Source organism: Micropterus dolomieu, linkage group LG07, assembly GCF_021292245.1.
Source record: "Micropterus dolomieu isolate WLL.071019.BEF.003 ecotype Adirondacks linkage group LG07, ASM2129224v1, whole genome shotgun sequence".
Taxonomy (NCBI): domain Eukaryota; kingdom Metazoa; phylum Chordata; class Actinopteri; order Centrarchiformes; family Centrarchidae; genus Micropterus; species Micropterus dolomieu.
The window spans coordinates 10,930,074-10,942,339 of NC_060156.1; the positions used below are offsets into that span (position 1 = coordinate 10,930,074).

At 42.5% G+C, this 12,266-nt stretch overlaps 2 protein-coding genes across 5 annotated transcripts in view; one reads left to right on the top strand and one right to left on the bottom strand.

The window, feature by feature from the left end:
* Positions 1-2,735, top strand: part of LOC123974075 — a 38,033-nt gene extending 35,298 nt beyond the window's left edge. Inside the window, exons 6-7 of the mRNA XM_046054511.1 lie at positions 1,760-1,946; positions 2,486-2,735. Coding sequence (XP_045910467.1) covers positions 1,760-1,946; positions 2,486-2,735 — 437 coding nt within the window. The remainder of the gene's footprint in view (positions 1-1,759; positions 1,947-2,485) is intronic.
* A 1,779-nt stretch (positions 2,736-4,514) lies between these two features.
* Positions 4,515-10,659, bottom strand: LOC123973567 (indian hedgehog B protein-like). 4 transcript variants are annotated; one of them, XM_046053714.1, is made up of 5 exons: positions 10,314-10,659; positions 9,253-9,410; positions 8,854-8,957; positions 6,523-6,801; positions 4,515-6,435 (listed from the first exon to the last, which is right to left on the bottom strand). In XM_046053714.1, exons 1-5 carry the CDS (start codon positions 10,617-10,619, stop codon positions 6,056-6,058), a joined length of 1,227 nt encoding a protein of 408 aa, XP_045909670.1. In that variant the 5' UTR covers positions 10,620-10,659; the 3' UTR covers positions 4,515-6,055. The 4 variants fall into 4 exon arrangements, with proteins under 4 accessions (XP_045909670.1, XP_045909669.1, XP_045909668.1 ...); XM_046053713.1 differs by having other exon boundaries at positions 4,515-6,438; XM_046053712.1 differs by having other exon boundaries at positions 4,515-6,428; positions 6,504-6,801.
* Between the last annotated feature and the right edge of the window lie 1,607 nt (positions 10,660-12,266).

Sequence of the window (12,266 nt, forward strand, 5' to 3'; positions counted from 1 at the left end):
ATGAAACAAATTAATAAATTCCAACGGTGTGTCTTGGTCAGGGCTGACTGCATCTGGCAAGAATATTACAGTGCCAGGCCCCACAGTTTCCTCTGCAGCCGTCTTTCTCTGATCATTATCAAGTTGTCCAAATAGAGACAAAAACACCAGCATAGTTGTTCCAGTTAGATTCTCAGGTTTGATTAGAAATAGGGAGGTTTTGTGGAATCTCACAACATCCAGTCTGCCAACATATCTGTCAGCTATGGTAGTTTAGTTTGTACAGTATGACTAACTGCTGCATGGTGAGTGATTCATAGCAGACGATAGCGTGCCGGTCATCATCACACAGCAGGGGAATTTATCAAGAACCTGTCTGGTGTTTTCCTTCACTGCCAACCTATCTGTCATGTTCATCTCTGTTTATTTATATCTGCTTGTCTTGGGAAACATCTAAACCACCAGCCAAAAAACGTGTTTTACAGTGTTGCTTCTTTTTAGGCCTGCACTTAATATAAAGAGAGGAAGGAATATAAAACCTTTTTAAGCATTTTCTAATTGTATGACATTCATAATTTGTTGATTAAAAATACCACCTAAAACTAATGCACATGGTAAGACCTCTGTTCTCTTCTCACGTCCACCAATAGGAATGGCTAAACTAAACCCTGTGTGTCTTAAAATTCGGATTGGCTTTGAGCCCAGCGCCATGCAAAAACTAGCAGTAAAACTATCAAAATATTCTTTAAAAAAAATACTACTGGTGGTTCTGTTAGGTTCAGGTGTCTTTCGTTTAACTGCAACATTTTGAGCTTGAAGCTTAATTTGGATCTAACTGATTGATTGTCTTATACCTATCACATTCAGTAACATGCACTTATCTGTAGTAAGCTTTCAAAACATCTCACTGCAGTATTTAATTCGGAGCAGTTTCTTTTGTTAACCAGGACTATTTCGATTTAAATTTTTCGGAAACAAAGAAGAATAGGTTTTGTATGTGGTGTTACCTGTTTTTATTCAATAGCATTTCTTCATTCAACCAGGTGGTACACTGTTTATTCAATAGATTTAGAATTAGGTTTCACAATTATATTTCAAGCCCACATATTGTACCTGAATACAATTTGACATCACTCACACTTTTGGCAGCATTGTCCTCCTTTGGTTAACCAGATTAGTTATGTCCATATGCCGGACAGCACATGCATTATATTGGCAGATGTTCTGTGTGAGTGTGTGTTACCATACATATGATTTAAAAAAAGGAATATCACTATATCAGCCATTATCAGAATAACATCACTTAGCTGAAACTGCCAGTATAAAGTTATGTAATAACAAGTTTTGCTTTTTTCATTTTTTACCTCCGGGCAATGTGTTAGTGTGCATTTTGTGGGCATGATAATATGAAACGATATGTCAGACACCAGCTGTACTGGCTCTTTTTATATGTGTATCATGTATCATGATATTTCATCTCAGTGAGTATTGTACATGAGTGTGTGTGTTTTAGGTCATATGTCTTTAAAGGAATGTATTACAGTGAGTACAATACCTCACCCTTCTGTCTTGTGTTACCATTGTTAAATAACTGTGACCTCCTGGTTATTGTAAGCATGCTAGACTATAGGACACCTGGAGGAATCCCCCCTTTGAGGTTAATTTACTATTTCACATCTTAATAATGCTATTACAAATCTATGTATGTACAGTAATTTGTCTGTGGAAAAACTGACACTCAAAGTGCTGCTTTTGAATTCCTGTCTTTGTTTCTTCCCAGAGTTGAGGATGATGGCCGAGGGGCGTTTTGCCAGTCTGCCTAGGTCCCTCCATGCACACCACACCGTGGGAGGGGGCACTGCACACCCCGGAGTCCCCTCCACCTCCCTCGGTGTCCCCACCTGCTCCTCCAGGAGGCTCCAGGCCTCTCTCGCCTCCTCCATGGACCTCCTCAGCTCCAGACCTGGGTGAGTTTGGTGACCAGAAGTGGCTCACGGGACAATAAAACCTGGTTTCCAAAGAGTCCTTTGCAGAATTGTGGGTCTGACTGAAATAATGAGTTAAACAATCTTAAATACTGTATGCTGGAATTTTTCTCAAGTCCTTTTACAAGTCCTTTTTTTTCCATTTAAGGTTTAAAGGGGGAACAAACAGACAGTTTAACCAAATAGTAGTACAGTTTGTTGGATTAATAGGCAGGTGATCCCAAAACAATTTGGTTCCCAAGAAAAGTCAAACATAATCATCTACTTCTTCTCTGTTCTTTGGTGCTGCTTCAACAATAGGTGGGTCACTATATATGGTGTGAACATACCTTGTTCAGATCCACAAACCATAATTTTAACTCCATGGGAACCCAAAACTTTGCAGAAATACCAAATATGTCAGTCTGAATTAGAGACAATATCTGTAAGATAATACACAAGATGTGTGGGAACAAGTCGATACAGAGTATAAATGTGATGCTGTCAAAGTGTCAAACCTTCTCTTCCCTGCCCTTCTCCAGTCTCCCTCCAGGCAGCAGCCTGTCAGAGCTGCCCGCTGCTGCCTACCAGCCAATCTGCATTCACGGAACTCTGCCTCGACGCAAGAGAGGAGGGGCCAACTTCGCCCATGGAAACTGCAATTGGGATCCCAGAGCCAATCATGCACAGCCGATACTTTGCAGGAACACATCACTGACTCCTGGACATCATCAACCCATGACCTCTCCACTGGTCCAAAATATTACTGATGACTTTCATGGTTACAGGTAAACACATGTACAAACATACACACATTATTATCTAGCTATCTAGCTATCTAGCTAGCTCAAAAAAATAAAGGGAACACTTAAACAACACAATTTAACTCCAAGTCAATCACACTCCTGTGAAATCAAACTGCCCACTTAGGAAGCAACACTGATTGACAATCAATTTCACATGCTGTCGTGCAAAGGGAATAGACAACAGGTGGAAATTATAGGCAATTAGCAAGACACCCCCAATAAAGGAGTGGTTCTACAGGTGGTGACCACAGACCACTTCTCAGTTCCCATGCTTCCTGGCTGATGTTTTGGTCACTTTTGAATGCTGGCGGTGCTTTCACTCTAGTGGTAGCATGAGACGGAGTCTACAACCCACACACGTGGCTCAGGTAGTGCAGCTCATCCAGGATGACACATCAATGCAAGCTGTGGCAAGAAGGTTTGCTGTGTCTGTCAGCGTAGTGACCAGAGTATGGAGGCGCTACCAGGAGACAGGCCAGTACATCAGGAGACGTGGAGGAGGCCATAGGAGGGCAACAACCCAGCAGCATGACCGCTACCTCCGCCTTTGTGCAAGGAGGAGCAGGAGGAGCACTGCCAAAGCCCTGCAAAATGACCTCCAGGAGGACACAAATGTGCATGTGTCTGCTCAAACGGTCAGAAACAGACTCCATGAGGGTGGTATGAGGGCCCGATGTCCACAGGTGTGGGTTGTGCTTACAGCCCAACAGCGTGCAGGACGTTTGGCATTTGCCAGAGAACACCAAGATTGGCAAATTTGCCACTAGTGCCCTGTGCTCTTCACAGATGAAAGCAGGTTCACACTGAGCACATGTGACAGACGTTACAGAGTCTGGAGACGCCATGGAGAAAGTTCTGCTGCCTGCAACATCCTCCAGCATGACCGGTTTGGCGGTGGGTCAGTAATGTTGTGGGGTGGCATTTCTTTGGGGGGCCGCACAGCCCTCCATGTGCTCGCCAGAGGTAGCCTGACTGCCATTAGGTACCGAGATGAGATCCTCAGACCCCTTGTGAGACCATATGCTGGTGCGGTTGGCCCTGGGTTCCTCCTAATGCAAGACAATGCTAGACCTCATGTGGCTGGAGTGTGTCAGCAGTTCCTGCAAGAGGAAGGCATTGATGTTATGGACTGGCCCCAGTTCCCCAGACCTGAATCCAATTGAGCACATCTGGGACATCATGTCTCGCTCCATCCACCAACGCCACGTTGCACCACAGACTGCCCAGGAGTTGGCGGATACTTTAGTCCAGGTCTGGGAGGAGATCCCTCAGGAGACCATCCGCCACCTCATCAGGAGCATGCCCAGGCGTTGTAGGGAGGTCATACAGGCACGTGGAGGCAACACACACAAGTTGGATTGGCCTGTTGTGTGGTTTTCCACTTTGATTTTGAGTGTGACTCCAAATCCAGACCTCCATGGGTTGATAAATTTGATTTCCATTGATAATTTTTGTGTGATTTTGTTGTCAGCACATTCAACTATGTAAAGAAAGGAGTATTTAATGAGATTATTTCATTCATTCAGATCTAGGATATGTTATTTTAGTGTTCCCTTTATTTTTTTGAGCAGTGTATAATGTAGACATGATCTTTTTTTAAATTGTTGCCACCAAATAAAGCACAGAGTCGTTTTGGTTTAAAAATAGCAACTTTATGTTTCAAATACAAAGTGTATGCACAGAGTTGCTGAAAATAATAATAGTTTACATTATTTTCTAAAAATAGATCTTTAAATAGTTTCTCCAACAATAGCTTAATATACATATGTGACAAATATTTTACCATTCATGTAGAATAACGCCTTGGAGTTCAACTGGATGGTCACTAATATGAACTACATGTTTATCCATATTTATTCAGCCACCTGTCATATCTGCTTCCCATAGTGTTAAAAACTAAAATGTTTCCCAATCTAGGTCTTAAGTCTTAACATGATAGATGGGATACAAAAAAAAGACCATGCATAGAGAGCTATCAGGTAAATTACTGTTCAATATTAAAGAGATTTACTATCTGTTATTTAATATGATGCATAGCTGTTGTTTAATACAGTAGTTGAATACAGCCTGAGTGTTTTGTATGCCTTAACTAGAACAACTGACCTGAAAATTGAAATTGGAAATTAAAAACATTAAAAACATGTCACAAAATTACACCTTTTAAATAACTGATGAAAAAAGAAGCTGTATAAATGAATTATATGAATCAGTTTGAGACAATCAAGTTGAGTGAAATCAGAAAACAGACTGACAGCGTGGCCATTATAACCAGATGCGTCTATCCTGCATCAGTACTTCACAAATGTTGTAAAGTTGAAGTATACACAAAGCAACACAATTAACGTGTTCTCATAACCATTCTCTTGCCATTCAATAGTTTTCCATTGAAGCCCTTTCCAGATGTGAAGCTGTAATGCAACACTAGCAAAGTGCTACACTGCATTCAGTAAATACACAGAACTTCATCCCCCATTTTCCAGTTAAATATTATTTTGTAAATTAATTCTTATGTACAGAATAGGCTCTATCAAAACAGTAAAGTATCAGTTGAATTTACTGCAGTGGTGATTCTGACAGTCAACAGCAAACAGTTAATTTGTTGTATTTTTTCCTTAATATTACTTCACTGTATACATACCTAATATATTCATAGAGTTTCAAATCACTCCTTGTTCAGTAACAAGTTTTCTGTCTTTTCTTCTTCCTCGTCAAATATTTCCTTTGTGAGTTCACCTTAATCGTTTCTCTGAAGGCGGTCACAAAAGGTATCCTCATATGTTTATATTTCTTATATCAGTAAGCCTCAGCATGTTCTCAAGATGCACAAATGTTGACAGATTACAGTAAATACAGTACAAAGTAATAAAGATGAAACCTGATTCTCTTACTTGACTACCTACTTCTTTTAATGAAAGCTATCATTTTGAATCACAGTCCCTGTTTTTTAGTGATACAGGTTGAAGAAATTAACTTGAAATTTAACTGATTAAGCCCTTACAGAACTGTCTTTGCGTGTGTTTTGTGTTACCCCTCAGTCTTCTCCACCCTCTAAATCTTCTGGAATTAATGAAACTGAAATTGCCAAAAGTATAAAATACGTTTAGTCTCCCCTCTTTGTCGTTCACACAATTTTTGCTACAAATAAAGAGTTTGTTGAGGTACAGCAAATACAGGCAAGTAGAGTTGGAAAAACACATTTCCACCATAAAATCAATTGTCTTTGGTGGACCCTCAATCTGTGCTTTGGTGCTCCTGAATACAATAGAGTGAATGAAGTCATCAGTGTGATACATGTCTCTGGTTCTCCTATCTGTGTCCTTGCTCAATCCCCCAGGGGTGGAAGTGTCCAGGATCCAGCAGAGTTTGCCCCAGCCTCTGTAGAAGCCAAGGGTACCAGTGCAGGCCGTCAGTCTGCGGTTCTGAAGGTCCCATCAGGCTGTAGAAGAATCTCAGTGGGGCCAGGACCCAGTGGGCCAAATAGTGATTGTCCACAGCAGCATAGCAGGACGCCAGCACGCCGTTCACCACTACCGACCCATGCTGGGTTAGTGGGGCATACAACCCGGTGCTCCTCTGTTCTTCTACAAAGTTCACGACTGAAAGTGTTGCCTGTGACCCCACTTTCCCTTGTGACGTGAGTATGCACTGTCCTGGCCGGACCTCACTGGCAAACACTGTCCTCAGACCTGCTACCCATCCAGGTCTTCCCTCCCGTGTGCAGCCCAAAAGTGGCTCTTCAGCTGTCTCTTCCCACTTTGGGTCCCTCAGCCCACCAGTGCAGTCTGTGACAAAAATCAAGTGAGCGGCTGTGAGAGTAATATTTAGTCCTGTGTTGGTGCCAATGATGTAGAAGATCTTTGTGACATTGGGCTGGCGGTCCACAAAGGATAAGACTGGGCTGTAGAGAAGGGGGCCAAGACCATCTGCTGTTGAGGAAGCCAAGACACGGTCACCAGGGTGAAGGTCACGCATCTGTTTAGTAGCCCCACCCTTGAGAATAACCTGAGCATTGCCAGGGAAACAACCACCGGTTTTGGCTGCCACTGAATGTTCTGGAGAGATGAAAGAAAGAGAAATAATATTATTTGATTTGACTTAATTTGGTCCTGTTTTTATTGCCTTGTTTTCTGGTGAAGATGCAAGGATGAGGAGTCAAAACACAAAGTAAGAATAATACACTCTGAATTTCTCTCAAGAGTGGAGCCCAGCAGCACTTGGTCTACTACAGTGGCTGAATCCGCACGTTATGCTAGGTCACTGAGTGATCTATAAAACAGAAGAGACTTTGACACTGACTGAAGGACAACTTTATCTCAGAGGATCAGTGGCGGATTGTTAACTTTTGTATTTATTATGTCTCATGTTCAAACTGTCAGATTCTATTTCTCTCCTTATTCTTACAACTCAGTCATACACACACAAACATACTTCACAGAAACACTGTTTTTACCAGCAGATTATCATTTCTAACCCCATCCACAATTGATGATTTGATTTTACAAACGATATTACTGATTTCTGAGTGACTTCAAGTAACTCTTTACACAGGTTGGGGTGGCCCTCATTCCACAATACATAGGTCTATAAATCTGGCTTAAAATTGTACATAATAGTGTTTCCAAAAGGAGTAGTGCCTTTTCTGAGGCCCCTTAAAATGCTTGGTGGGGTCACATGAATGTGTTTTATGTTGTTAAACAAGACAGCTTGCCCCTTCACTTTGATACGGCAATTTGGCATGGTGACATCAGTATGATACACGTACATACATAACACATTTAACATTATCAAAAAAGCATGTAGATTTCTGTTCTTTTGGGCATTTGATCTTGTTGGAATATTTCTGAATAAGGTGGCCCTTTAAGACGCAGTGAGACGAGGTGGCAAGAAGAAGTAGTCAGCAAGAGCTAATGGATAACCAGCTGATTGTATCACCACAGTCAGAGCACGGCCTGGGGTCAGAGAGACAGGAAAGTACACAGACTGAGACCTGGGTCTAGATATTGTTTGGATTACAGCAGAGTTTGTGTTTTAAACAGTCACATGCCCACTCTCAAAGGTGCCACTAAAGGAAAGAGCATTGGTACATTTTAATGAGCTCGATTCTTAACAATGAATATTTTGGAAAAGAGCTAGTGGAATTATCTCAAAGAAACTGGGAAACAATCTGGAAGAAGCAATAACAGGCAAGAATAGAATAGAAATAAGAAATACAAAAGTATAAATGTGTGTTTGGGTATGTGGGAGGGTTGTCTTAAAGCAGTCTTAAGGCAGCCAAATATTTGTCCAAGGTGTGTGTGTCTGTGAGCCTGAGGGCTGCAGAAAAGGAGGGCTGTGACCAGGAGGTGATAAGACTTAGATAAGAGATCTGAGAGAAACCTACTGAAGGAAAAGCAACAGCAAAACAAAGAGAGAGTTAATCATCTCACAGCCTACTAACCTCAATGAACTGCTAGAATGTAGTTTGGCATCAAATAACTGGTAGTACCAGACATGGGTAAATGGATTTCTAAAATGTCTCAAAAGTTAGAATAGCTTGAGGTGCAATGCAATCACATGTTGTTTGCATAAGGACTGTATCTGATTTATTTCAGACATGTAACTTAATATTAACAATGACATTTTAAAGAATTAAACAGCCAATCAGAGAAATGCAGAAAGTATGTCAAATGTCACTTTAAATGTACATTAGATATTTATATATGCATTTTTTTTTTTTTTTGGCGGGGGAGAAATGTCCTACTCAATATTGGCTATTCCACTGTTCCACCACATAATATAGCATAGAATACATCCATGTCAAAAATGTCAGTTTTACACTGCCTCTATCTGCATATTCTAAAGCCTAACCTTGCACAATCACAAAAGAATTATCACTTAATGAATACAGCAAAGAGCACAGGTGCACACCCTGCTTTGATTGGCTCCCAATAGGCCATACACACAAACACATGCACAGACTGATGATAGTGGCACTGGTAAACCATTAGTGAATCACCAACAAAAGGTCTAGCATCAAGCATCAACCTCATTAGGGATCATAAAAAGCTGCCCACAAACACAGAAACATACAAACACACACACTGCAGCTCATATCCATCTCTTACCTGACTTGACGCTACAGTGAATGTGGGCTTTGGACTCGTAGTAGACCCAGTCAAATCCGGCTTCTACAGCCAAACGGGCCAACATGGCATACTTATTTCTGTCTCTATGAAAAGGAATGAAAAGATGTTGTTTACTCCAAATGTGATTCAATTCAAGCTTGACTGACACTGCATGTTTTTCCCAGACATGCACAGAAGACCTTTTCCACTGACACACATTGGAACAATTAACTACACAACAACATAGCTACAAGGAGGACAGTCACAAGAACACAAGTCCATTAGTTGGTGTCAGTTGACTGACTGAGTGACTTGTTGACTGTCTTAACTGACACACTGTTTAAATGTTGCCTGGCCATTGTGTGGCCTATCTCATAATGTGATCTATGGCATGCCTACCTGTCTGAAGTGGTGATGTCGACAGCACGTCCCTCATAGTGCAGCGAGTCCTCTGAATGATGACCATCCTCATCCCAGCCCTCCGTCACTCTCAGCTTTACGCCCGGCCACATGTTCATCACAGAGATGGCCAGAGAGTTTAACTTGTCTTTACAACGCTAAGAGAGGTACATGGAGGGGAGAGGAAGGCAGGCTGTTACAAACAAACAATACAAATGCAAAAAAATGTTGTCCTAATAATGCTGGGGGGAAAGCTGGAGGTGGAGAAAGATCAAGAAGAAGAAGAGTTGGATGTGACGAGTCTAAGGGATGGTTACAAGCATGTAATCAACAAAGTTCAAAGAAAAAGAGACACATATCCAATGTGGACAGCATGTCTGCATGTATGTGTGTGTGCTAGATCAATGTATTTGTATTTTACAAACAAGTCTAGACAGATTTGGGCCTGTGCATAAAGGAGCCACTGCTCTAGTTGTTACAATTACATATGGTTGTCTTGTCCTGGGCCAAATAAACATTTAGACGTGATATTAAATTAAGAGTAAGACTAATTTATCGGTTGGTTAAATGTATCCTGCATAGACTTTGGTTTGACAAGAGGGGTTTTACGCACTTCCATATGTCCAGCCTAATGGATAGGCTAATTATAGGCATTGCCAATGACAGAGACTAAAGAAAGGCTTATTTTTTTGAGTAAAAGCAATACTTCAAGGAAATCACATCAGCTAAGTATGTCAGGTAGCAAAATCCAGAGGTGAAATGAAGGGCCAGGGAGAGTCAATGAAAGCAATCATTTTGGTAACTGATAACAAACATTCAGCAGACAATTTGGATGAAACTGTGTGGCTAGTCTGGGATTTTTCAGGTCAGTCAGCTACATGGAATAGGTCTGCTGCAGCTCAGGATTAACCAAATAATATATTGTTAATGCAGATTTTATCACTATATCCAATGGACAATTATTCCATGTATATCAAACAATGGCACTCAAGGGCAATGGTCCATCTTTGCGCATCTGAGCAACATGTTTTACATCCATCCTGTTCTTCTCCTCTCCTTACCTGGGTCATGAGCCTGTCGGCGCCCGTGTCCTCCTCATCTTTGAAGATAATATCTGTGTTGTAATTCGGTGTCAGTTCTTTAAAGCGCTCGGAGTTGCGCGTTATTTTGCCCTCGGGTCTCCCGCTGGCTCCCAGGGTCTTCTCGGCGACGTTGGGGCTGAATTGCTTGTAAGCAAGCGGGATGAGTTTCTTCGGGAGCCGCCTCTTGCCGTACCCCCTCCCCGGCCCACAGCCCTCCGAGGCAGGTGCGAGGAGGAGGACCAAGGCACACAGAGAGGCGGTGAGAAGGAGGAAGGAGATCCGCATCGCCCCGAGAGGAGGGAGGATCTCCCGGGGGAGAGAGCTGTCTTCAGTACCTCCCCGGTTCAGTTCCCGACTCCATCGTCCGAGACAGTCGCAACATCACGTCCGAAAATCTCGGATAAAAGAAGCTCAGCACCTCGCCTGCACCAGGCACCATGAGGACACCAAAAAGTTTTAAGCTGCTCCCAAAAGAAATTGAGGCAAAATGAGAAACTTCGCTCCCTCCGCCTTACAGAATCAACAGTAAGTGTGCAGGCAGTGCAAGTCCGTGTATTTAAACAAACAGGTTCAAAGTCGATTTGGCGGGTGAGAGAGTGGTTACTAATATCCAACTTTGCAGTGTTGTGGTTTCTCTCCCTCTCTTTCTTTTGCGCTGGGAAACTGTCACAACATCAGCCACTTTCGCCCGCTGTTTGGTTGGTGCCCTCTGCGTTGAAAGCGTTTCCTCTCCATATGCGGCCGGCGTGCAACAAGCTACAGCTTTCCAGTTGAATTGAAGGGATTTGAGTGATCCAAAACGATCTGTTGCCACTTCAGACCGCACCCTGCCAGTCCTGCTCTCCTCTCTCCTCTCCCTCTCTCCCTACACTGCCACCCACCCCGCCCCTCCCGGGCACATGGGCGCACTGGAGAGTCCTGTCCACACTCTGCTGACAGGCAGGCAGGCAGGCAAGCGGCAAACATAAGCTTTGCTGCTACTTCGAATTCGAATTCCCGGTTGTTGGCTTTGTCTGTTTGTGCCCTTTTTGTTGCAGCCACTATAGTTATTTTGCCCTGGCTGCATTCCAAGATCAAATGAGATCAAGGGTCATTAGTTGACCTTCTGGTTAGTTTTTGGTTAAATGACTGGGTAATGTGTTAATTTACTATGTGAGACAGACTGCTTTCCTGGATGGTTGGTGGATGGACTGACTGACTGACTGTCAGTCAACAGTTTGTTTGACTTGCTGACTGACTAAATCTATGATTGGCTAGCTGCCTGCTTGGCTGCTGACTTACAGCAGTGCCAATTAGTCTAGGTAACTGTAATTAATGTAGGAGATTAATAACTTTATGCAATTTTCTTAAAATGAATCTTTAATTTAATAACTTTGAACTGTCTGGATGCTACTGCTGGCTGCTTAGGCTGACACACACACACACACACACACACACACACACACACACACACAAAGCCAATGCGTCACTATCTTTATGGGGACCTGTCATTGACATAATGCGTTCCCTAGGCAAGGCAAGGCAAGGCAAGTTTATTTGTACAGCACATTTTAACAACAAGGTAATTCAAAGTGCTTTACATAAAAAAAGGATAGACCCTAGACCCTTACCCCAACCTTAACCATCACAACTACATGCCTAACCGTAACCCTGACCTTAACTTAATTCTAATCAGAACCCTGAAACCAAGTCTTGACCCTCAAAAGCCCTTTAAACTTGTTGAGTCCAACATTTTGGTCCCCACAAAGCTGTTAGACCCCACAAGTACAGTGGAATCCCAGTTTTTGGACCCCACAAATATAGTAAAACAAGCCCACACATGCGCCTACACACATGTACACACGTGTGCGCACACACGCACACACACACACACACACACACACACACACACACACACACACACACACACAGTTTAACACCAGTAAACCCAAT